General features: G+C 40.5%; 1 protein-coding gene across 5 annotated transcripts in view; it reads left to right on the top strand.

The window, feature by feature from the left end:
• Positions 1-24,479, top strand: part of PAK2 (p21 (RAC1) activated kinase 2) — a 50,765-nt gene extending 26,286 nt beyond the window's left edge. For all 5 annotated transcript variants that reach the window (XM_075507669.1, XM_075507666.1, XM_075507667.1 and 2 more), the window contains 14 exons: positions 1,794-2,004; positions 7,740-7,840; positions 8,355-8,505; positions 9,408-9,439; positions 9,750-9,857; positions 10,896-11,028; positions 11,696-11,759; positions 12,563-12,611; positions 14,671-14,783; positions 15,278-15,395; positions 17,261-17,360; positions 20,060-20,256; positions 20,813-20,950; positions 21,481-24,479. In XM_075507669.1, the coding sequence (XP_075363784.1) occupies positions 1,818-2,004; positions 7,740-7,840; positions 8,355-8,505; positions 9,408-9,439; positions 9,750-9,857; positions 10,896-11,028; positions 11,696-11,759; positions 12,563-12,611; positions 14,671-14,783; positions 15,278-15,395; positions 17,261-17,360; positions 20,060-20,256; positions 20,813-20,950; positions 21,481-21,567 (1,578 nt within the window). In that variant the 5' untranslated portion in view covers positions 1,794-1,817 and the 3' untranslated portion in view covers positions 21,568-24,479. The remainder of the gene's footprint in view (positions 1-1,793; positions 2,005-7,739; positions 7,841-8,354; positions 8,506-9,407; positions 9,440-9,749; positions 9,858-10,895; positions 11,029-11,695; positions 11,760-12,562; positions 12,612-14,670; positions 14,784-15,277; positions 15,396-17,260; positions 17,361-20,059; positions 20,257-20,812; positions 20,951-21,480) is intronic.
• The last annotated feature ends 1,245 nt before the right edge of the window (positions 24,480-25,724 follow it).

The raw sequence follows: 25,724 nt of genomic DNA, 5'->3' as shown, positions 1-25,724 counted from the left end.
CTGGAAAATATAGAAGATCCTGCAGATAACTTGCAACATCTGAAAGAACAATCAGTAAGCGAATTTGGAAGACTGTTGGAGGATGGGAATCACGGTCTGATTCACAACTGCATCCCTGCAGACATGTTCAAGTGTTGTAGGTCTATTTATTGCTCCATCATCAGGCAAAGGGCTTGAAGGCACGTTTGTCTAGGTGGGTATTGCACAGCTTTGACTGCTGTTCCCCATCAGTCCTTAAATAGATGGGGCAATCAGCACATGTCCAGTTTTTACTTGCCAGAACTTTGCTTTGTGCTGCTTGTGCCTCTGAAGTATTTGCACAGAAATTGTATGTTTTCATGGGCATTTATGGTGATAATTAATTTTAATCTCTCTTGAGCTTCACGACATAAAACAGTATGCTCTTGTGCTGCGTGAATTCAGGCTGCTAGGCTGCTTTGTTTTTCTTCATTGGGATCTGGCAGTATTCACCTAGTGCAATGATAGGGAATGGCAGTCTGCCTGTTTTTAGTTCTTCTGCTAAGACCATGTTGTGCAAGATGCACGTGTTGTACAGAGACATTGTATAGCACAATATTTATACTTTGGAAATAAGGTGTGATAATTTAGAGTGGATTGCACTGTCTTATCCTGACTCTTTTGAATGGCAGTGATAATGATTGCTCCAGTGGTGTGGCTGGGACTGAGTTGTGCTTTGGGACTATGATGGGCAACTGATAGACACTGGTAGGCCATTCATTTCCCAAACTGTCATGAGAGGAGGAAGAGGTCAACACAGAGATGTGTTGACTCCTCTTCCAAAGGGGTAGCTCATCATTTGAGCATATGGAGGAATGAGGGGCATATTTGTTATTCAGCTGTCATCGAGAGGTAATTTCTGTAAATTTTTCTTTGTGCTATTTACTCTGTAGCAGATAGGCTGCCTGTTTCTTGGTGATCAGAGAAAAATCTCCAGGAGGGAGAAAAGGCCAGTGCAGATTTTCTTGAATGTGGAATGTGTCATGTAGATGCTTTGTTGTGCTGTGTTTTTAGCTTCAGCAGCTATTTGTTCATCATTTCTTTCATGTTTTTGTTAAGGACTCAGAGGATTGTGGTGATAGTATATACTCATTTTATAAATGGAGAAAGGGTGGCATAAAGTGGTAAAGTAATGCAAGTCCTCATTAGAAGTGGAATGCATCCAGTGGATCTTAGTCCCCATGCTCTTTAATGTAGGCTGCATAATTCGGGTAAAGATATTCTTAATGTTACTTAATGTGGACAGTGTGAATTCTAAACATAAGCTAAACATAACTTCTAAACATAAGCTATTCTTCTCTCCCCAAGACCTTGTCTGAATGACAAGAAAGAAAACATCTATAAAGCTTTTACAGGTGTTTGATTCTAGAGCACAAAGCTCTTCAGACTAGAGCTACCCCTAAAAGATGATGTACTTACACCCTTACGTGTATTATGCCTTTCATGTACGCAACCTTTGTGTGAACAGATAGTGAACCAGATCTGGGAATTGGTCCACGTTATAACTGACTGTTCTTTTTGACTGGGTTCTTTTCATCACTGGAAAAGTTTGTCACTCCATCCCACAAATGCTGCTGCTGGCACAAGTGAATGGGTGGCCTAGAAGCAGCAGGAGGAAGGGATCCGCTTCCTTTGGCAGTGTCTGCCAGTGCAGTGCTTGCCGATTTCCTCAGAGTTGAATTCACACCTCCATTCCCTCTTGACCAACAGAAGAAATGCTACATTTATGTCTTTTATGCTCTCTTCCTATGTTAAAACAAGTATTTCTATTTCAGTGCTTTCACTAGCTATTGAGAACCATGTCTGACAACGGAGAACTGGAAGACAAGCCACCAGCTCCTCCCGTCCGGATGAGCAGTACTATCTTCAGTTCAGGGGGCAAAGACCAGTTGTCTGCCAACCACAGCTTGAAACCCCTGCCCTCTGTACCAGAAGAGAGAAAACCTAGGAATAAAATCATCTCCATATTCTCTAGCACTGAAAAAGGTAAGATGCCTCTATTTTCCAAGGTTACTCCTTGTATTCCTTTACTCTTCTTGTAAGTTTTGGTAGTGCTTTAGACATTTGCATCCAGCCTGTACAAGTGTAGGAGATTGGAGGAAGTTTTGAAAGTTGGGTATGTGGGTTCAATGAGCCGAGATGTTCTTTCCGTTTGCACTGGGATGTTTCAAGATGAAATGCTAAGTAAGAAAAATTAAATGGCTCACTGAGGAAAACCACCACCTATTGCTTCTTATGTTTGCTGCCCAGTTTATAGTAGCGCATTTCCAAACAACCCTAATAAATGCTTGTGATTCCTGGGTATCATATTTACCATTTTGCTACGCTAAATGTAGATTTCTAGTTGAAACTGAGCATCCAGCTGTTTTGGAAGTTACTTCATGTTGATGACCACTTATGTGGTACCTTGAGGAGGAAAAAAGGTAGTAAAGAAATAGTGGGAGGGTGCAGTGTGCATGAAGGAGAACTGAGGAAAATTAAGTCCTCCTCTCTGTGTAACTGCACTGTTAGGATTAAAGTGGGGGAAAAATCTGGTTTGCTGTAATCAAGGATTATTTCTGAGAAAAAAATGCTGTAATGAAACTAGACTGTATTTGTGCTTTGTTTCTGTCCTCTTTTCTGTATGATGAATGTATGTACAGCATTGGAACCCTGATCCTGGTTCTCGAGGATGTCTCTATTCATGTACAACAAAATGGTGCATAGATAGAAATATCCTCTGACATCTGGTATGGTAAAACTATGCAGGAACTTATAAACCTGACCTGAAACTGCTATGCATTTTATTAACCTCTACCCATTAGCATTTTTGTGATAATATTAAGATGCACAAGGGGAAGGCCCTGCTGCTCTTAATTGTTTCTAGTTCTGCTCTTGGCTTCCTGTGCCTCGTTGCTCATGTGCTAGGCAGGACTGGTTCAGTCATGCTGACACAGGTTTGACTGTTTCAAGAGACTTTGCTCCAACGGTTATCTATTAGCTTGGCTAAGTATTTTCCCCAGGACTGGTTTTTACTTTTGCTCGGCTGTGTGAGCAGCCCCTCTGCAGCCATGCCTCACCCTGGAGACAAACGCTAGAGGCAGGCTTCCCTGTATTCGGAAGATCTGGCTTTCCACGATCTGGCAGAGTTTCTGCGCTGAACGGTGGGCGTTTTTTCCTTTTCGGAGGGTGGAAAGATTTGGCCAGTGTAGCTTTTGGAAGCAGAATAGTTATTTCACAAGGTCATTTATTGTGAAATAACTGTCTGTGGCTGGATTACAGCAATAGAAGTGGTGGTCTTTTATTCTGGCATGGGCAAGAGCCTTAAAGAGGTAAGGAGAATGTGAGATGCAGGTTGGTGGCAGCACCCCAAGAAAGAGACTTCAGGCCTCTGAGGTTGGTGAAGGTGGTGAATCTGTGTGCTGTCAGCTAGGTGTAGTGCCACATGTCTGGAGCAGGTTCTAGCTTAGCCCTTCAATACTGCAGAAACTGGTGTTTTACCATTATATGGTTGGTCATGAGAGGAAATGCCTCGAAATTGTTGTGGTGAGTTCTGCAAGAAAATCTGGTGGAAGGATCAAATCTGTCCATCTTTAGACTAGGAGAACGTTTTAGGAGCTGGGATGGCACTTGTCATTATGCCGTTGCATTGGTCGTTCATCAGAGCATTTGTGGCCCTTTTTTACAGACAGGGATATAATAAAGTAGAACATAAACCCTACATGAAGGAAGATTTTCCTTGCTCTGAATTAGTAGTACTATGTAAGACTTGCTTGTGTTGTGAAATGAATTAGGAATGCAAGTGGGTGCAGTGCAGCTGGAGAGCTTTGTGATGTTTTGTAGTGCCTTTACTTCTCCCTGAATGTTTCCTCCTTCCATCTTGAGGGTGGGTTTGTTTGTTTGCTGAAATGGCTGGGGAGGTGGCTGAAGACTTGTCTAAAGTTCTATTGGCTCATCTGAAATAGCTTTGGAGTCCCATTACTTAAGCTTATTCAGACCACTCTGTAAATACTGATGTGTACCAAATTAATGGAAATTAATGTGCATACTTGTTTAGCATATGCCTGGATACCTACTGATATTTAGTGATGCAAACTAAAAATGGGAGAAATAATTTCTGCTGAGAAAAGTACATTTTAGAGAAAATGGTGTCAGTTTATCATTTCTAGATGTCAGAAATTATTTAAAGTAATGTCCTTCTGAAAAAAAGCAGGTTTTACTGCATGGCAAGATAATGTGGTTAGGAAAAATGGTAATTGAGTTATCTAGCTTGAAGAAACTATCTGAAAGTTGTCTGTCTTTTTTTTTAATTTGGAAAAAACTTGTCGATTGGTTGACCTGCAGTAAGGATAATTTAAACATCCAAGGAAAGGTTTTTGGCCCTCAAGACTGCAAAACTGGCTGTCAAACATAAGCAGAATATAAATGGACACAGTGACTTTCTGGCACTAAAACAGTAGTCAGATGTTAGTTGTTTTATTCATTAGCATGGCTGAGGTGCACCCTCTCCAGAAACGCCCATTTAATTTTTTTTTTTTTTTAAATTCTGCTGCTGGGAAGCTTTACAGAAATATTAACTTCCTGCTTGGATTTTAAAAATATATTGGGACTATATGCAAAATAATCTGTCAACCTGGGGTAGAAGTTTTTTCATGGGAAAAATTTCTCCAGCCAGTGCCAAAGTTAACAAATTACTACAAAAATGGTAAATTCTCCTTTTCAGAAAATGAAGGGATGCCTTACCAGGAGATGTACAAGGCTACTGTGAATAGACTTGTTGATGGATAATGTTGTTTGGCTTTGTTCTGCAGATCTCTGTCTGTATGATTTTGCAAGGTCCCTCCTGGCCAGTTTCATCACGTCTGTTGCCACAGCTCTGCCCTCCTCCCCAGCTCTTCTCTTGGGAGGTTTCTCTAGCTTAGGAGATGGCGTTGGGGAGGTGGTGTGCTTTGGGGGACTCACTGCAGACAGTGAGGTTTAGCAAATGCAGAGTTTCTGCCCCAAGTCTGAACTAGTTCTGCGGTGAAATAATCATAAGAGTTTGAAGGGATTATTTAATGACCTAGTCATGGAGGGTTTTTTTTTTTCCCCCTGGTTCCATTGTTTAGGATAAATGAAGTGATAGTCATCTTTTTACTAGAGTACTTAATTGCCATGAATTTCCTTGGCTAGACTTCTGAAGTCAAATGAACCTGCATGTGTTTTTGGACAGCTTTAAAATAGTCCCCTAAAGCAAGAAATGCTCGTTTCGAGCAGAACTTATTAAAGGAGGTGCTGTGGGGCATCACCCAGGACCCAGGATCATGCATGTGACATGCTCAAGGCTGCTGGCTCAGGGCAGATTGCAGTGTGGTTTCAGCTGTGGTTCAGTAGCTCAAAACGTACCATCTGGAGTCATCTACCTACTATGACCAGGCTGTTGAGAAGCATCTGTGTTTCTTGCTTTGTGTATGGAGGTTGTCCAGAGCACACTCTAGGCTTGCATGCTGGTGGGGAGCGAGGGATGCTTGAGGCTGGGTTGCGATACAGGAGGGTGTGTGAAGTACCTTGGGTGACACCTTGCTGAGTGCCTGTGGCTTCATTTGGGGAAGAGAAGAGCCCAACTATTTGAGGCACTTTTGTAATCAGAGAGTAATTCTCCAGTTCTCTGAATCCTTCTTAGGGACCTGTGTCTTCCTGCTCCCGGGAACAGAGGGGCTGTATGCTGCTGTCTCTGCAGGGCCAAGGGACCACATCTTAGATTCACTTGTGGTTTGAAATGAGCGTTGCCCTTTATTAAAGGGATTCCCATTTAAATACAGAACTGTGTTGCAAACATAATCAGAGGTTGAAAAGCAGCGTGGCCTCACAGCGGCCTTGCTTGCAGAGCCTCGAGTATGTCCTGCCAGCACATGACTCACTGGACTTGCCTCTTGACTGAAGCTTGCTGCTTACGTTTGAAGTGCTGCTCTGATCTGCTGTTCCTGTGGGCAGAGGAGTGATTTTTAGTCATCTTGCCTAGCCTACTAATAAGATGTGCGTATTTTTGGAAGGAGTGGGTTTATTTGCGTAGCACATGCTGGAGGGTTTGAGCACCAGCTCCTGTTCCCTAGATTTCAAGTGCTCCTTGAGCAGGAACCTTCCTACCTTCCTAAGGAACACAACTTCCACCACCACCATGCCCCCCCCTCCCCCGTGCCGCTTTCACATAAACAACTGCAAGAGATTGGGAAGAAACAGTACTTTCCTTAAAGGTTTTCACATAAGCGAGTTTCTCCTGTCCTGTGACTGAATGATGTTAATGAGAACATTTGACAGTCTGTTTGCTTTTTGGCTCTGACCTGTGCAGCCATATTAAAGATATCCTGTTTATAATAGCTGTGTCTTTCCACTGCATTGTTCAGCTGGAGGCAGCCCACATGGCTTTTCGTTTGTAAGTATTGTCCTCGGCTCCCCATCCTTCCTCTCCCGCCAGTGTGTGAGGGGATTTCAGATGGATTCTCTGGCTCTGAGCAGCACGATCTATGCTTGCCCCGTGTTCAATAACTTTTTACCATGTAGTAAAGAGGAGGGTGGTGTTTTAGCTGCTCTTTTTCTATACTGAAATGACATTATTTTTATTTTTAAGGTTAATTTAAAAACAAAGCAAAAAACCTTTTTTTTTTTTTTTTACATACAAAGATAAAATGGTAATCAAGTTAGATTGCAAAATGGTGTGCTGCTTTCCTTTGTGGTTCTGAGCACTATAGCATTCTTGCTGGCTTCATGCGTGCTATAATAAATTCAGCTGATTCAGCTATATGCTCTGCGAGCCCACAGGTGTTCCCAGGATTACACATGTAGTTTTCTTGGTATCAGGTTAGACATGCTCTCCAGCTGACTGCCAGGCCTCTGCCCTTCAGCAGAGGGCCATGAGAAGAGGCCTTGAGCATCATCTTTCTACCTGGAGAGCAAAGAGCAAGTACACTCCTCTGCTCTGGCAGGGAAAGAAAGCAGGGCTCGGGCTTTTTTGCAAGCACAAGAAAACAGGTTTCTGAAACCTTCTAACTTAACTCCAAACCTTTTCTGAGTAAAGGGAGCAGAATGGTATATTTTATATTTAGAGTTAACTACAAATTGCCTTCCAATTTTATTTATTTTTCTCTTTGTCAGAAAAAATTAAAAAAAAAAAAAAAAAACCCAAGCCCCAGGCATTATACATCTTATAAATTTAATTGAATCTAGGTTGGATTGTGCATATGCTCCTTCCCATTATCTGTTCCTGCTTCTGGTACTTATTATGGTTGCTTCCCCCCTCCATTTTAATTTAAATTAGGTAATTGCTCTGAGGCTATAAACTCTTATCTTCATCACAGGAAGTCCTAGTTTGCATTAATTACTTTGAATTGAAGCAATGAGGCAACTAAGTTTTAACTGTCTTTAGGGTGAACTTGAGGTTGAACCGAAGTTGTCTTCGGTGTTCTTAATCTATATTAAAATGTCCTTTTTTGCATTGTAAACATTTTATATGTTTAGATTTGATATGCTCAACAGAGCTCCAAGTATAAATTATTTGAGTTGAACAAGTTGTTGATTCTTACATGAAGTCTATACCAACTTGAAAATATCAAATTCACTGTGCTGCATACATAAACACCTCTACCCAGTAAACAGAATAATGGTTACACTAATCCAAACTGTTGTAATGCTTGGATTGATTATATTAAATGGACACAATAGGACTTTAAATCTTTGCTTAGTAGATCTTTGAATGTCTTTTTCAGGAAGCAAGAAGAAGGAAAAGGAAAGGCCAGAAATCTCCCCACCATCAGATTTTGAGCATACCATCCATGTTGGCTTTGATGCTGTTACAGGAGAGTTCACTGTAAGTATACCTGCCTTGGAGTTGCTCAGAAAACAGCTGTGGGTCAGTGCTGTAGTGAAGCCATTGCGATGTTTTAGAATAAAGTGCGAGTTAGTCTTCATTTTTATCACAGAAATAATTTTACTGTGTATTTGCACAGCATGCAGAGTAATGAGACTGTCACCTCTTAGTACTTCTGGAGTGTAAATGTTAGATCTGATGCTTTGTGTCACCTGGAAGAGCCTTCCCTGAGAAACCCTCTTCAGTTTACTTTCATTAGTGTGTAACACTGGTTCTGTTGAGCGCTTTTGTATTCCTATTCCTTGCATCTGGCTTAATACACCTGAAAGAGGTGATGTCATCTTGGCACAATGATTTGTGTTGTCACCTATGGCTCCCCACTAAAACCCCATCCCACTTGTTCGTGTATTTAAGGCTGTCCGTGTTATGCTTTTTATAGAGGAAAGAAATTTGTTCTGCTTTTTAAAAATCTTTAAAATACTAGAAGGATTCTTAAAATAGCCTATTTTTTCAGGGAATGCCAGAGCAATGGGCTCGGTTGCTTCAGACCTCAAATATCACGAAGCTAGAACAGAAGAAAAACCCCCAGGCGGTACTAGATGTGCTGAAATTCTACGACTCCAAAGACACAGCAAAACAGAAGTATCTGAGTTTTTCTGCTCCAGGTGAGATCTAAGTGTGTGCAAGACATATTGAAGAGGAGTTGGGTATTTGGATCATAGTCTTCCTCTCTTTCAAAGTAATAAATCAGATTCAAATGCTGAAAGAGCAAGCTACTTTTCATTGAGGAACAAATATTTGAAGATGGATTTAAAACTTAGTGGAAACTGGCGTTGTCCAGTTAATTTCCTGTTTTAAGTGGAGAGAGGAAGAAATGGAATTGGATAATTCAAAATAGCAGCCAAAATTAACTTTAACAGGTTGTGTTTATGAAGTTGGGGCTCTGAGACTGTGATTAATTGGTTTCATGCTGGAGACCTTGCTCCTCCTGTCTGTGGCCGAAACAGCTATCTGTGTTGTCACCATGTGGTGACATCAAAGGTGCAAAATAAGTTGTGGCTCCTAGATCGGGAGCGGGGCGGGGGGGGGGCGGGGGGGCTGAGAGATTGTCCTACAAATAGATGCAGTTTTACCTAGTTTTCTTCCAAATTATTTCTGAAAATAGCTTAGTTAAAGCTTTGTAATATTCTCATCTCTGATTCAAGATACCGCTAAGGGGAACAGCAATATCTATTTGATCCTGATTTCACATCTCAGTAAGGCAGAACACATAAGTGTGACGAGCAGTGCTCAATTTGGAAGACTGTGTGTGGGTACTCGAGGTGAAGAGCAAGTTGGGAAATGAGTGGGTTTGCCTACCCTTAGGGGACGATTTTAGAAGCTTACCAGCTTCCTTTTGCTGGTCTTACAGTGCAATACTGGTTTCTCTCATTTGTGACCATGAAATTTTGCTTTTTGAGAGATGAAAAAAAAAATCTCCAAAGTGGTCTGTGTTCTTTACTCTGTAAAGTTCACTTTTTATTATTTTTCTGATAATTTAATGTATTCTGCTATTTGTTCTATTTAGAAAAAGATGGTTTCCCTTCAGGAACACCCACGGTGAGTGTGTTTACTATTCTTTGTATATTCTTAGGCGCATACAAGTTCAGGTCTTCTGTATTTGTTATATACTGAATCTTGCAGTATAAAACAAAATGAGAATTTTTTGTGGAATAAAAACATAAATTGGGGGGTCAACAGAGCATATTTCACTGGAGCAATAGTATTTGAGTCTCATAATAAAATGTAATAGGGCACTTAAACCACTCAACATATCATTTTGTTTTGACATCAAAAAAAGCAAGTCTTTAACACTGTGGGGGAGACAATTTTGTTTATTTTTTTTTTTTTAACTTTGGTAAAAATATAGACCAATGCCAAAGGTTCAGAACCATCAACAGCTGTGGCAGATGATGATGAAGATGATGAAGAAGCTCCTCCTCCTGTTATTGCTCCACGGCCAGATCACACAAAATCGGTGAGCAGCTGTAAAATTTACAGTGCAGACCTGCATTTCTCAGTATTTCAGACCTTTTCTACTTCTGTTTCCTAGCAAAGTGTTGTATTTGTGAAATGAGCTGTTGTAAGTTTTTAGGGAAAAGTTCCGTTTTAATTGCGTTTGCCAAGAAAATGCCTAATTTCTGGATATCAGTTGGATCAGAAATCCTGAAGTTAATGCTGATTTGTTTGTCAGCTTGTGTTGAAGGTGTCCAGTTATGCTTATCCTTCAACCCAACATGCGAGGAGGAGGCTTTTTAGTCCTAAAAAAACTATAGCTAGTTTATATGACTTTGCCCAATACAGTAGTACAAGTGTAGCGTATTTGATTTTATTTTATTTGATTGCAGTATGATAGCCTCACCAAATATACTACCTAAACCCAAAACAATTCAAATTTAAGATTTGAAAGCTTATTTCACTCACAAAGTCATCAGCATTACATGAAAAGTTAAATGCTTAAGATGCTGTTCATTAAGTTTTAGTGTAGTTGTCCTGAACTACACACCTTGTTAATAATGTCCCAGGGATCCCACTTACTCCAGCTCTTTCTTTTGACTATGGCAGGTGTACATTTTGCCGCTCTGTTGCCCACTTATTCTTGCTTCAAGAGTGCAAATGTGAATTGTGTTTATCTGTCAAGTGATGCTGCTTTATAATTGCCCACTCTGGGTATATAGACATATAAAATGTGACAGGTCTACAGTTTGATATTTCTAGAGTAGCTGCGTCTCTAAATTTCTAGAGTAGCTGCGTCTCGCAAAACCTCTGTCTCTGGAAGTTAGAGTTAATCTCCTAGCATCCACTCTGTTCAGCGGGTGCTTGTGTCTTTCTTTCAGAGGTCAGTAAGGTTGCCAGCATCTTGACTTACTGGACTTTAATGTTTCTCAGGTCTAATTTCTGCCTCCAACCTGTTATGTAAAATGGTGCTTAGGGATCTTTGAAGAACTGTGATTGTTTTCAACTGAAGGTCAATGATTGCAGAGAAAATGCTCAGGTAAATGGTCTCTCTTAACAGATTTATACACGGTCTGTAATTGACCCCATCCCTGCACCAGCCAGTGACACTTCTGTTGACAGTGCAACAAAATCAGGTGATAAGCAGAAAAAGAAGACAAAAATGTCGGATGAAGAGATCATGGAAAAACTACGTAGGTCTTTTTTATTTCAGATAAACAAAGGCTTTAGGACTGGGGGAGGAATATTAAGTTTTTGCCCTCATCCTTATTTTTGTGTAAGGGCTGTGTGAATACTGTGCTCAATTGGTTTTGTGTCAGTAGCTGAGAGCGCTGCATTCAGAAGTTTTGCTGATTTATATGCTTCAGACCCCTATTGGGTAAAAAAAAAATTTAAACAGTTTGGGTTTTTTTGATTGAAGTTCAGTTGTGATAATGTGATCTGCATGTATAATACAACCATAATGACACAAAATAGTTTCTGCTGTTGCTCGTTCCATAATCATCTTGAAGATAGTTTTTCACCATATTAATGTTCCTGTGCTTAAGTTCAGAACTGACTAGTTTCTGGACTAGGCTAAGCTAATGGATTTGTCATAACCTCATACTGGATTTTGCTACACAGAAGACTATCATCAAATTGAGATACTAGGTGAAATAGCATGATCTGTCTCATTAAGAGTGTAACCTAGCATAATGATTGTCTGAAGTTGGTCCATTTGTGACTGGAACTACATCAGGAAGCTTTGGCGGTTCATGCGTCAGACTTTACTGCTTGAGCTGACCTGCTCTTGGAGGTATTTTGGCGAGGCCAGCCCTACTAAAGGGGGACAGCGGGATTGACTTTTTTTGTTTCTTTTAGGCACTATTGTGAGCATAGGAGATCCGAAGAAAAAATACACCAGATATGAAAAAATTGGGCAGGGGTAAGTGTTCACCCCAACTTTTATTCCCAGTGAGCCAGTGTTAAAAGCAGTGTAGTGTTCTCTGTCTGATACCATCATGTAGCCACCACTTATTGAAGCAGACAAATGTTGGCTGTATTAAGCAGTGATAAACAGACAGTGAAGGCTTTACACAGTGGTGGAAACTTTGAATTGTGTCTCTTAATGCAAAAGCGTAGCTCTAACTTCTCTGTGCATTTATCTCGTCCTCTCCTCTCCCAGTAAGATGTGTTCATCCATTTTGTAATATGGCTGCTGAATAGCATGAGGGCATGTCAGAAGGCTTTCTGTGTGCTAAGCTAACAATACTGCCTTGACTAAGTTATTCTTCTAGTGGTCCTCTGAATCCTTCTGAGAAAAAAGAATATACAAGTTCTAGCTTATCCAGCTTTGATTATATATACGCCTAACTCCTACTCTATGATTTCCAAATAGGTCTGTATGTGTGGGCAGGCTCTTCCCCTGTGGGGAAGTGAAAAGTAATATCTACTACAGAAAGGGCTGCCCAGCTCTTCTGATCATAGGGAGCAGCACAAATTCAGGGTGCATCCTGAATGCAGGAGGCATAGCTGGTGTCAGAAGAGAGCATATTTATGATTAGTTTGTTTTGTGTGAACTGACTGGCATTTCTATGATACCACTACTTTTAATAGCCTTCTTTTTTGATACAGCTCTTGCAACATGGAAAGTTGACACAATTTTGTGTTTGTGATTTGTTTGTTCACATGCATGTTTGTTACACAGAGAGATGCAACTGGCTGTAATGTTTTTCTTTTTCTTCACAGGGCTTCAGGTACAGTTTTCACAGCTATTGATGTGGCAACGGGGCAGGAGGTAAGATTTCTGTGTTCATTGCAATGAAAATACTTTTTCTGTATAAATATTCTTCTATTGGTGGTTGAAATTATTTGACTAGATTTCTTTCTGTGGCTCCCATCTCTGCTATCACCTCTCAGAAGAATGTTTGTCATAGTCATTTGTAACAGTATGTGCCTTGTTCTGTAGCAATCAGATGATGAAAGCTAAAAATAGAGTTTTCTCTTTCCAGTGAAAAGCAGAGGGAGTGAGGTGTTCCAGAAATGGGTTTTGAAAACAGTTTATCCTTCAAGAATTTCAGGCAATGGTGTCCTGCATTTTCAGAAATAAAACTTTGTTTAGTCTTTGCACACTTGTTCTCTAGTCCTGTCTCAGTAGAGGTGATAGATGCACTTATCTGTATGGAAGCAGCTTGCCCCATATGATTCTTTGTTGTAGTTAGAATGCCTTCTCTACATCCTGCTCTTTGCTTTTACTCCTTGGTGTCTCCAAACCCACTTGGTGAAATTGATGACATCAGCAATACTCTGCATGCTTGTCATCCAGTGGTCATCTCTGGTTCCCAGGACTAAAATTTTAGGAATTATTTGCTTCTCTTTAAATTCAAATTTCCTTAATTTTCCTTTAAATATCCGCAAACAGCCATTCCTTAGGTCACTGATAAGTAATTGCGCTTTTGACAGTAACCACGTTTACCAGTACTGTAGTGGAGCACCACACCTTGATAAAACGCAAGCCTTTCAGTAATCTCAATATGTTGTCTCTTAATTTGCTTTCTACATACTGAAGTACTTCATGTCCTCTTACTGACTGCAGAGTAAATTTTGTAGTCCAGTTCTTTTCTTAGACCTCCTTTGTGTCTTGTCAGGCAGGTGGGCTAACAGTTGATTGCTTGCAGTCTTCATGCATTAAACAGATGCAGTACTCTGGCTTCCTCAGTGCTTAATGTCTGAGGATGGAATCAGGTCTGTTCAGCGCTAAGAAGAGAAGGCCAAAGGAGGATTTTATTGCTGTTTTCAATGCCCTAATGGGAAAGTGTAGAGAACATGGAGCTAGACTCCTCTTAGAGCTGCACAATGACAGGACAAGAGGTAACAGACAAAAATTGCCATGAGGGAAATTCTGGTTAGATATTAGAATTTTTTTCCCCTCACAGTCAGGATGATTAAACATGGGACAGGAGCCCAGAGAGGTTGTGGACTATCTGCTCTTTGAGATCTCCATTCAAAACTCGGTTGCACAAGACCCTCAGCAACCTGCTCCACGTTGGCTGTACTTTAAGTGAGGGATTAGGCCAGATGACCTCCAGAGGTCCCCTCCAATCTTAGTTATTTTGTGATCCTGTGCCACAAGTTCTCTTCTTTTAATACCCTTGGCAATATGGTAACAATTGTTTCTACAAGATTATTTTGGTTCTTGTGTTTGGTTTTGGACTCATGGGTAGGTTATCTTCTAAAACTCTGAACTGCCTCCTCGAAGTGTTGTGGCTAACATAACTGGGACAATTCTTCTCCATTTTAAAGTCTGGAATACTTGTCCTGATTAGCTTCTTTCCTGGACAAGATAGGTCTTTATCTTCCCTTCTCTCTGGGATAGTTCATTGGCTTAATTGTTTTGAGAGGAATTCCTTCTGCGTTCCAGCATTCCTTATACCCAAACACTAATTTGGTCAGAATATAGAAAAATGAATTGCCTTGCCTTGCATTGGAAGGCTTATACTTTCTCTCTTAGTAGCTACACGATTCTCTTCTGCTTTAGGCCTGTTGATATGAAATTGAGCGAGTATCTTTTTCTCTCCTGAATGTTTCCTTTGCTGTCTGTTCTGGCCTTTGTTATTGTTTGTGGATCTTTTCAGCTGCAAGAGGATGATATTGGCTATGGGTGCAAGTTGTATGCTCATCAAGTTGCATTCTTTTAAGTTGTATGCTAATAAATAAATAACTTGCCAGCTGCAAGCTGTGCTAAACTCCTTTAATCCTGTTACAGAATTTCTTCTAACTTTTCACTGTATTAAGAATGACTGAAAGCTTTTGATACTCAGGTTTGAGTGATTGCTGTTTTATTTTGTCCTATTCAGGTTGCTATTAAACAGATAAACCTGCAGAAACAGCCCAAGAAGGAGTTGATTATTAATGAGATCTTGGTAATGAAGGAGCTAAAGAACCCCAACATAGTCAACTTCCTGGACAGGTAAATGCAGACAGCTGGCTGATTCCTTCATCCCCAAGGGTTTCAAGAGGTTATAACTTGATATACTTACACAGACCTGGACTTCCTCTACCTAAGGGTCTTATAAGCAAATGAGACTGTATTCAGACTGTCATCTTAAAAAAAAAAAAAAAAAAAAAAACAAACCAAAAAAAAAACCCACACAAAACAAAAGAACCCACAAAACCCATCATCTGTTATAGGGAATGGCCTTGATGATTCAGTAAGAAGGCTTCTTCTGGCATGAATGTAGTGCTACATGTAGATGGGGATCAGTGGTGGACAAGAGTGCAGCTGGAGTGATGCTTGTGTTGTGCACGAGATATGTAGGGTGTTATCCTGCCTGTTTAGGTAGTAAGATTCATAAGCACTTGAAGTGCTTATGAATAATTTCATTGATCAGCTCTTATCAGTCATTTTTTCCGTTCTCTATGTCTTGATGGCAAACGGGCATGCTTTTTATTTTCTGTTTGTAGTTACCTCGTAGGAGATGAATTGTTTGTGGTGATGGAGTATCTAGCTGGAGGCTCACTAACAGATGTGGTCACAGAAACATGTATGGATGAAGCACAGATTGCTGCTGTTTGCAGAGAGGTGAGTATTATAGTTGATGGATAGAGGAATGAATGTGCACTCTATTCCCCTAGGTTTTTATGGTACACTTAGGTTAGGACTAATTGCAACAATTGCTGTTGGAGCCATTGAGTTAGGAAGAATGAATGATACTGAGAGCAGAAATCAATATTAGAATTACAGAAAACAACAAAATGAATTTAACTCATAAAATTGGGGGTTTGCAAGTTGTAACACAAAAGAGCTATGGCAGTTTTTGAGGTGGATGTTTGGGAATGGTAGGTGATGGAGCAAATAAAGATTTTGGTTTTGGTAGCTGGGTTGCCTAGTGCTGCTGACAATGTTAACAGAAAGATTAATAATGTGGACTGAAGTTCAAGGAAGAGCAATGAAGAAGGTTAACAGCTGGGAAGAATGTCTTTTTTAACTGTGACTAACGAAGAATATTCAAAGGCACCAAAAAGAAAACTGAGTATTCATATATAGGTAATGTAGAAAATAGAGATGTGAACATATTTAAAGAAAAAAGCGTGAAAGCTTTGGAGTGTTTTCCAGAAGGAAGGGGAACTGTGTTTGCTTAGAGTGTGAAAGTGGATCTGATGAAACAGGAATACTTTAAGAAACACGTACTAAAATAAAGATTAATTTGATGCAGACTATGCCTTTCTCATTTTAGTAGTTTTCATAGTGTGTGAAATCTATAGTTCTGTGACAGTTAAGATTTCTCTATGGATTTCTCAGAAAAATAATTTTCCGGAAGATTGTAGTTGGAATAATTTGAAGATTGCAGTAAGATTTCAAATGGAAGAGTTAAAAAGAGCTGATGTCACAACTTGTCAGTGGTTTCTGCTCTGAGTCAGAGTGCCGGCATCCAGCTCAGGCTTCATTTATTATGGCAGAAGGAGAAGTAATTGTATTATCTGCTGTGCAGGAGAAACTTAGGCTTTAAGAACCCCATTTGACTACATCAACATGACATCTACTTTTGATGACTCACCCAAAGGGAGGGCATGGAAAGCAAACTTGTACATTAACGTGTATGGACAGGTAGTGGTTTCCAGAGAAACCACAGAGAAAGCAGCTGGAAGCAGAGAACTGAAAGTAACTATTTACTGTAATAGTAGTTAACTTTTCTGAGGAAAAAGTGTAATATCGAACTATTGTACTTTATCAAAACTCTGCTGCCCAGTATGTTAGATATGCTTCATTCTGCAAAGCAGTGCCACTTTGCGAAAGCAAATGAAGACAAAAAAACTCATGGGGGACTACATCCATGCCAAGTTGCAAATGATAAATGTTCTGCGTATATTAAAAGAGAAAAATGTTACAATTATTTTTTTGCCTTTTATTCTCAAATAGCAAAAGTAAATTTTATTATGTTTTTAGGAAGAAACTTAGTGTGAAAAGTTTTAATCTAAAAACAATGCAAAAACAATATTAGTGACTTTCATAATGAAGCCTTCACTGTAGGAGAAGTTGCATGCATATTGAGAATGAAGTCTCACCAATTCCCCTTGGTGAGACTTCAAGCTAAAAAATTCTCACTTAATCCTTTGTGGTTCCTCTGTAGAATTTGTGGGATGCACCAAAATTACCATCTGGGATTTTTGAGAGCATCTTGGGTGATGACAGGGTGATGAGGAGTTTAATTTAATGGGTTTGTTAAGAGAGCAGAGAAACTCTGTGGTTAAATGATTTTTTGACCTCATGAGATCTGGAGAGTATTTTTTAGCACAAGAGCTTCCTCTGCTGGTTATTTCAAATAATATCTGTTATATTTTTGCACTCAGCACTGGCTGAGGGTGTAAGCATTGCTTTTGAATTTGTGTTCACATACACAAATTGTGTTTCCATATGCTGAATATTTTTTTTTTCCTCCCATCTAGTGCTTGCAAGCGCTTGAGTTCCTACATGCCAACCAGGTCATCCACAGAGACATTAAGAGTGACAATGTGCTGTTAGGAATGGATGGATCAGTTAAACTAAGTGAGTACCAGACAATTGTTTCAATGTTCTGTTTTCCTTTTCCCAGTAAACTTTTGACTTGGAGAGTGTAAATTGGTAGAAGGAGAGTTGGCAGGGAAATTTGAGGTGAATTTTTATTGACTGTGAGTAATAGAAATTCATTCTGTGTTTATAAAATGTATAACTCACAGGTAGCAGGTATTAAAATTTTGAGGGCCCTAAGACTAAGGCTGTGAACATGTTAGACCGGAAGGATGTTGAAGCAAACCTGTTGCCACATGAATACGTTGGTAAATATGAAGTAACTCGCACCATACAGTGAAGCAAAATGTGAATGATTGCAAGAGAAAAGTTGCAGCTAGCTGCAGTTGCTTTGTTAGTCTCTTCAGGTTGTTGTGACTTGCTTTTAATGTTTTGCCCTTTTCATTAGAAGGTCACTAACAAGAAAATTGTACCTTATTAACCATTTATATTGCAGTCTAGTCTTATGCTGCGTCTGTACTGGGTCTCCTTTTCTTGGACTGAAAGTGTAACACACTTTCACTAATATAATCATTAAATGACAAAAGAAACTACTTGCTTTTCAGGTAATTGTTATGCATGCATGGACTTGTGTACAGTAAGTCAGTTTCTGGTGTGCGTAAACGTGTGTGGCAATAAAAAAATTTGAAACCACATGAAGAAGCCGTCAGGACTGTTGAGAGAGAGGTGCATTATCTGACTTCTTGGTATGTAGGAAATGTGCAAAGCATAAAGCGAGCAAAGAGTTAAGGGAGGGTGTTCTTACAGTTGAATAGGAATTTGAAATGTCATGAAAATGTATCTTAGCAATATTCCTTACTCTAGATGGTTTGCAGTCTCATATTGGTTATAGATGGAGTGTGAAGAAAGATTATGGATAACCTGATTTGCTTACCAGCTTTGTTGGGGTGCGCTGCTTGCTTGCATAGGAGTTTTTTTTTTTTTTTTTAAGGGTGCGATGTGTTTGTGCACAAACTGTGTGGATTCAGAAGCTGAAGATAAGTGAATACAGTAGAGAATGTGGCTGAGAAGAGTTAGCTGGAGAAGGCTCAAAAATGTAAGAGCTGTCAAAGCAAAGAAGAGTGGTGAAAGGACAGAGTTAGCAGCCTATGTGAAGAAGCATCGGCCCCAGAAGATTGAGGGAAGATGAGGAGGAAGGAAAGACAGGAGAAAACAGGAGTTAGCTGTAAAAATGTCCAATATGAAGGGGAGGTATTGTAATCAGTGTTGAGACTAGACCTTTGGCTGTGTGATTATAGAGCTTCTAGCCATTGTTTAGGGTGGAAGGTGGAAGAAGTTGCACCTTCTTTTCAAGTTCTTCCCCTTCTCTGGAGGAGTCTGGCCTCTGGGAGACTGGTGGTAGGATAAGTAAGAGATACCAGTCTACCTGTCACCACTACATACCTACGCATGCTACTGGTTGGTGAAACTGGGTTCTATGTCTTTCCTGTCTTTTCTGTCCTTGCTGGTGGCATGGTGTTGAAGACCTAGTTGGTAGCTCAGGAGACATACACTGCTGCTGCTTCTCTGGTGTGTTCATTGAAATAAGCTGCACTTTGTTGATTATGACACCTTGATAAAGGCCAAGAAGTGCTGGTGAGGAACTCAGTGATTCCTATAGGTTTGATTTTTGTTTGTTTTTTTTTTTTTAAGGCAGCATTTTGACAATCAGGGTGGGGGTAGTTCTTTGTTAGATTGTCCTCTTGGTACAACTTAGCACTTTCATGACTGTGGCTCTTGTTAGCACTGCTTGGCATAACACTTTCAAAATCGACACAAAATTTTATATTCTCTCTCTCTCTCTCTCTCTCTCTCTCACTCTCTCACTTAGTGTCAATGATAAGGTAATATCTGTATCCTGCCTTAACTGTGTTCTTATTGATGCTTTACATGCCTGGGAAGTGGGAGTGCTGCAGCTGGATAAAGTAACATGATGGAACGTGCATTGCTGCTGCACCTGAAGGCTATAGGAATAGGTGATTTTTCTCATTTTCTTGAGTGTGGTTGTTCTTTTCGGTAGTTACCTTGTGGAAAGGTTTGTTTGTCCAGGTTCCTTCTGCTGAGTGGGGTAGCGCTTCACTTATCTGAAGCCTTGTTTCCATGTCTTGGAAAGGTTTGTTTGTCCAGGTTCCTTCTGCTGAGTGGGGTAGCACTTCACTTATCTGAAGCCTTGTTTCCATGTCTCTGTCAGCTGTAGTACCTGTATTTGATGGCCAAATTGCTGTGAAATGTTGGAATCAATAGCTGCACAAATAAAATCTGTTTAGCAGGGCAGAAGCCGTGGTTTGTGGATTCGTTTTTTCTGGTTCAGGCTGTATAACATACCATGCGCAGAACGCTTGCCTTCTGTGTTCTGCTTAATTACCTTTTTGGCTGTTACCAGTCTAGGATTCTTGAAGGAAGGACTGGGCAAAATACTATTCTTCTACAGGGTAATACTTGTGTCCCTTTTCCAGAGGACAAAAAGCCTTATCTTCATTCCATGGAATTCTGCCCTGCTTAAACACCTTCAGATTTTGTATCTATATTGCACGTTGGATTTTGTAACATGGAGAAGGGGGGCGGGGGGGAGACACCCCCCCAAGCCCCTCTCAAGTGTAGAGTAGTAAAATATATGTGTGGTAATAGAGAAATCTTCTAGGAAGCCCACTTACTTGGAGTGCACCGATTTAACTTTTTAAAATTCTGTTATCCTACAGCCGACTTTGGTTTCTGTGCTCAGATCACCCCAGAGCAGAGCAAGCGCAGCACTATGGTTGGAACTCCTTACTGGATGGCTCCTGAAGTGGTCACACGGAAAGCATACGGCCCCAAAGTGGATATCTGGTCTTTGGGCATCATGGCTATTGAGATGGTGGAAGGAGAACCCCCATACCTCAATGAAAACCCCCTGAGGGTAAGAAGCCCAGATGTGGCTAGAACTGTTTGTGGGTGTTTACCATATGAATGTTTTCAGTAATTGTTCATTAATAGTACCTACATTAAAAAGAAAATGAAACGAAAAAAAACAACAAGCTTCAGCAGTGCAAGAAAATTCCTCCGAAAGGAAGACAGCTGTCTTGAATTTGCAGTCAACCCTACCCTGAATTTTTCTGTTTAGAAGATGAATACCTGCTTGTAACTAAAACGTTGGACTTTGAACTCAGTCTCCTGTGATAGTTTAGGGAAAGTAAATCCATTAGGTTATGAAAAATGCTGCTTGTGTCAGAATCTGAAATTTTCTTTGCCGAGGTAAGTGTCTGTTGCCAAAATATTTTGAATGTTATTTTGCTACTAGCAAGAATAGGTCATGACTGCCTATAATTGTGGCATTTTTACAGTTTTTCCTCTCACTGGGGAGAGAAGTAGGCCGCAGAGCCCTTTTTCATCAGCCTAAAGGTTTGCCACTAGGCAGGTCAGTTTGGCATCTTTTAAAGATTTGGCTTGGTTATACGATATTCTTCATTTTACAGGCTTTATATTTGATAGCAACTAATGGCACACCAGAGCTGCAGAACCCCGAGAAACTCTCCCCAATATTCCGGGATTTCTTGAACCGATGTTTGGAGATGGATGTAGAGAAAAGAGGATCAGCCAAAGAATTGCTACAGGTGAGAGTCAGCTTCTTCTCACAGTCTGAGATGCAGAAGCCATGAGTAAGGTCAGCCTGTGACAAACTGCACTGTAGACTGGCACCCTCTTTTTTGTGTTTTGTTCTGAGGACTCTAGTGGAGAGCAGTTGGTAGGAACTACAGTCATCAAAGATTGTAATATGTACTCTGAAGTCTTGCCATCAGTAATCTGTGCCTTCACTCTGCCACTGCTAAAGCATCCAGCAATTTACAAACTTACTGTAATAGAGCCATTGAAGTGAGCAGAATGGGACTGAGAGATGTTTGAGCAGGAAACCTCTTTGTAGTGAATTATTGGAAAAGGAAAGGCCTAGGCTCTTTTGGGATGAGGAGGAATGATTATCAGACTTGAGGTGCTCTGGATCTGTCCCTTCAGGAGCTGGGCATTGATAGCATTTGCATTGCTTTTCATATCTCAGAATGAAAAGAGCTGTGTAGATATATGGCTTTTACTGTTTTTTTTAAACAGTGTCTTTCACTAATTTACTGTGTTTCTCTCTTCCTGGCAGCATCCCTTCTTGAAACTGGCCAAACCTCTGTCTAGCTTGACGCCACTGATCTTGGCAGCCAAAGAAGCAATGAAGAGTAACCGCTAACATTACTGCCACAGCCTTCATCCTTTTTTTTGTTTGTTTGTTTGTATTTTACAAATCTTTATAATATATGAAATTGTTACACTTCTGGGGGGAGGGAAGGGATTTTGTTGGGGGGGGAAACGTCTGCAAAAGGGAAGAAACTCTCATCCAGAAGACACCCAAAATAAATTTTGGTGACTCTAGTGATCCCTGTCTGGGGTCCAGAAGGAATTGAGGACTGAATTACTGGCCTTTTTTTTTTTTTTTTTCCCTTCTTCCAGACAGCCCAGAAACGCCACTTACTGTGCCTGGGGTTTTAAGGGTTTTTAACGACTTCGCTGTAACAGCTCCCATTCATTGTACCCTTCTGGGTACTGTCAATACTTGAATGACAGATTCAAGCTTTCAGAAAGCAGTACTAATTTTACCTGCTGATCTCTTTCACTCTCCTCTTCCTCCCCTCTGTCTGTTTACTTTTAAATTGCTCTAGTAAGCTCCCATATGACTAGATTCACGGCAAGTGTGACAAATGTGAAGGTACATCTTGTCCCTCATTTCTTTTATGGATTAGCTGTTACTGTACTGTAGAATTGACAACTTGGCTACTTAAGAAATCGTAATGTATTGCGATGTTTTCGCTTCTTAAGATGGATATGGTGAGAGGGGGAAGAGAAGTATTCAGCTATTTCTCAAATGCCTGTGCTCTGTGGACTTTTAATCAAAGATGTGGCCTCTTTGTAGAAACGTAATGATTGGTCAAGTCTTTGGATGTTGATTTATGGATATGTAGGTGGCGGTCAGATACTTTATTTATGATTAATGATCAGCTATAGTCAGGGCAAGAAAAAAAAATCCAGCTGTCTTCCTGTCTGCTCTTTTTTTCCCATTAGACTTGCTGGCCAGAAGCTTAAGGGGTAATGCGCTTGGTGCAGTGGGTGGTTCAAAAAAATGTATCTGTGCTCTGACTTGGGCTTTGGAAGTTATGCTGGTGCCTTTGACTTTTTTTATTTTACATTTCCCTTCTTTGTATCAAATACATTTTTGTATATGTTGTAATTCTTTTCCCCAAGCAAATAATGCATCAACCTATGGGGTTGTCAGAGTTTAAGTATTAGAGCTATTTTTTCCAATTTTGTATGTGCTCCGTTTGTACTAATGAAATCAGAAGAACAAATAAGCAGATCTGAGGACACTGAAGATACAGGATTTTTTAAATATGATTCAAACAGAAGATTATGAACACCTGGAAAGGCCAAAGCACTGTTCTGAGAAGACGAAAGCTGAGAGGGAAGAACAGTGCCATCAGACGTCCATGGGGCTTACTTGACTGGCTAGTTCAAGGCTGAGGAGATGTGATGTGTCACACCGATCCTTTCTCACTAAAGACATTGTACCAGCTAGAATGGCTGAGGTCAAACATCCAATGCAAGAAAAAGTGCCTCCCTCTGAAGGACAGTGAGCAACTTGAGTGGTTGAGTTCTTGGGGTGTTACTGGGGGCAAGTATAGAGGAGCCTGTGCCCCAGCTTGTTCTAGTGCTACAGTCTATGCGTTTCAACTTCCCCAACAGTTTAACGAAGAGCCAGTTGTAGTTACAATGTGCCAAACGATTCTGTGAAAGAATAACCATTACTTTAGTGGGATTTGATTGCGTTCCCAATGGGGCAGGACCTGGGACAGATAGGCTTATGGCTGCGTATGGATGGAGGACCCTGAATAAAAAATTTTTTGCACACTTTTACAAACATTGCTGGCAGAAGATAGAAGTCATTTTCAGATCATTTTGATATTTGTATAGCAATAGAGCTAACTATGTTTTGGGGACTGGTAGCCAAGGTATGACAAAACCAAATTCCAGCTGAGAGTGGCCAGCCGGAACAGTGAAGGCTATTTGTGTTGATGGTGGAGGGGACGTGGGGCTAGGGTCTTGCAGTGTCTGCTGCGACTCACTAGCTTCTAGGAATTGGTGTGGTACCAACAAGATGCCCTGTTGTGCAGGGCACTGCAGTATTGCAGTTCAGCTTGCATTCTGCTCTTGCGTGGTAGTAAAAATTTATGTCAGGTAAACTGCTAACTGCTCCATCACAGGAATAAATCCTGGCTATAAGCATAAGAATAGTTACAATTTTAAATTCAAGGAAGTGTCTCATTCCAGGCAAGTAAATCTAGATGCATTTCCCAGGCAAAATGTATTACGAGCCATGGACACTGTAAACAGTAATGGCGATGCCCCCTCGTTTGAGTGCTTCATTTGATCAGTCTGGCTGCCTGATCAAATGAAGTAGCGAGGAGGCTTGGCTGAGAAAAAAACCTATCATACTGATGATTCCCTCTTTGTCCGTTGCTGGCAATGGACTTTGTGAAACTCCTTGTGCCAGTGTTAAGCTGGGAGCTTTTCTTTCTTTCTTCTTTCTTTATTTTTTCTTTTTTTTTATTTTGGTTGGCACAATCTAGACAGATAACTTGTGATAAATTTAGGGGTTTCTTAAATAGAAAAACATGAAATCATAAGTAATTTTAACTTATTAGTTCACTTTTATTGAATGAGAATGGTTTAAAACATATATTACAAAATTTGTCCAATTTAGTCTACTTAGGAGATGATTTCCAAACTTTCAGCTATCTTAGCATACAAAACTTGGCCCAATCCAGAAGTTACCAAAACATATCTTGGCGCTTGCTTTGTGTCTTGGAATGGTATTTAGCTCTGAAGTTGAGAAGTGTCCGTATCTCCCCTTCCCCACGCAGCAGTTTTATTGTTACTTGGTGAGGTTTCTCACCCCCTGCTGCCAGAAATCAGGGCCAGAGATGGAGCTGGCAGAAGAGGAGAGCCAGAAGGTTGCCGTACTGTGCTTTTGTGTCTTAGTGGGTCAGGCATCGCTTTTCTAACGATGTCAGCTGGATGTGTCTGCAAGATTAAAAAATGCAAGCTGTGTGTGTGGGGGTTGCTTTTTGGGTGGTGGGGTTTTTTGTTTGTTTTTGTGTTTGCCCCCCCCCCTCCCCAAAGGGAGCAGGTTAGTGTCCTTAAGACTTGCTGCAGGGCTGTTCAACTCTGCTGTATGACTAGGGCAGACAGAGACCAGCCAGAGTTTGAGTAGATGATGACAAGGGAAGGATTGCATCTGAAAGCACTGGGATTTGCTCTCTCTTGGGTGCCAGCACAAGATCCTGAGTCAGATTCTCATAAAATATGCATGTGATACATATGAAGTGTAATGTACAATGGTGTGGTTAGTTGGGTATATGGAGCAAGGCAGCTTATGGCTGAGTTGCAAGTGTGCAGGGAATGTGTGATTCCTGGGATTTTCTTGTTATCATAGAATAAACCAGACTTTTCATTAAAAGCAACCATGGCACTGGGAATGTGCACTTTGACCTGCCTTAGGTGTTAACAGGACTAATTGTAGGCTTCCCCCCAGCTCTCCTGTGCAGGGAGGTGCAAAATGTGTGGCTAGAACAGATGGGAGAGGCTGGGTCCCTTTTGTCAGAGGGCTTGGTGGATGGGCTGGGGAAGGGAGCAAGAAGGTTGTTAAGGGTCTCTCCAGCTGGAGTTGAATAAACAAACATCTCTGGTCCATTTTTCCCTCCATTCCTCACACTGTCAATGGAAATGAAAGTAGGTGCAAGCTTTCGTTTTATTTTTTTAACTGTCTTCAGATTTTAATGTTGCCTTTTCTGTAATTTAATCCCATTATGTTATTTAATTGTTACTGCAATATTAACTACTGTATTTGTTGACTTTGTTTAATAACTGTTCTTTCAGGGCTAGAAATAAACTTTTAAAAAACATTTGGGTTTTCCCCCCTTTCCCATCATGAGTTCATACCTTCTAAGATAAGAGCAGCTGAAAAGAGTACATGTTTAGATGTTTTAATGAGATTAACAGAATGTATTTGTTTGTAATTAAGCTTCTTACGAATGCTTTAATTATGATGGATATCATTTTATGCTATACTAGCCTGTCCTGTTTCTTTTAAAATTTTATTACTCGTCAGTGTCTGTACCAACCTCGTAATAACTGCAAGCTTTCCTTGCCACCATGCGCTGCTGGCAGATGGTTATGCCTCCTGCAAAATGCTCCAGGTCACTGACAGGAGGAGAGCAGCTCTGACACACCCTTTTCACCCACCGTGGAAGAGAGATCCCTTGCTCTTCTTGTGAAGGGAGCAAGCAAAGACCA

The sequence above is a fragment of the Mycteria americana genome, chromosome 7 (assembly GCF_035582795.1).
Source record: "Mycteria americana isolate JAX WOST 10 ecotype Jacksonville Zoo and Gardens chromosome 7, USCA_MyAme_1.0, whole genome shotgun sequence".
Lineage (NCBI taxonomy): Eukaryota > Metazoa > Chordata > Aves > Ciconiiformes > Ciconiidae > Mycteria > Mycteria americana.
This window is presented reverse-complemented; position numbering and strand designations above follow the sequence as displayed.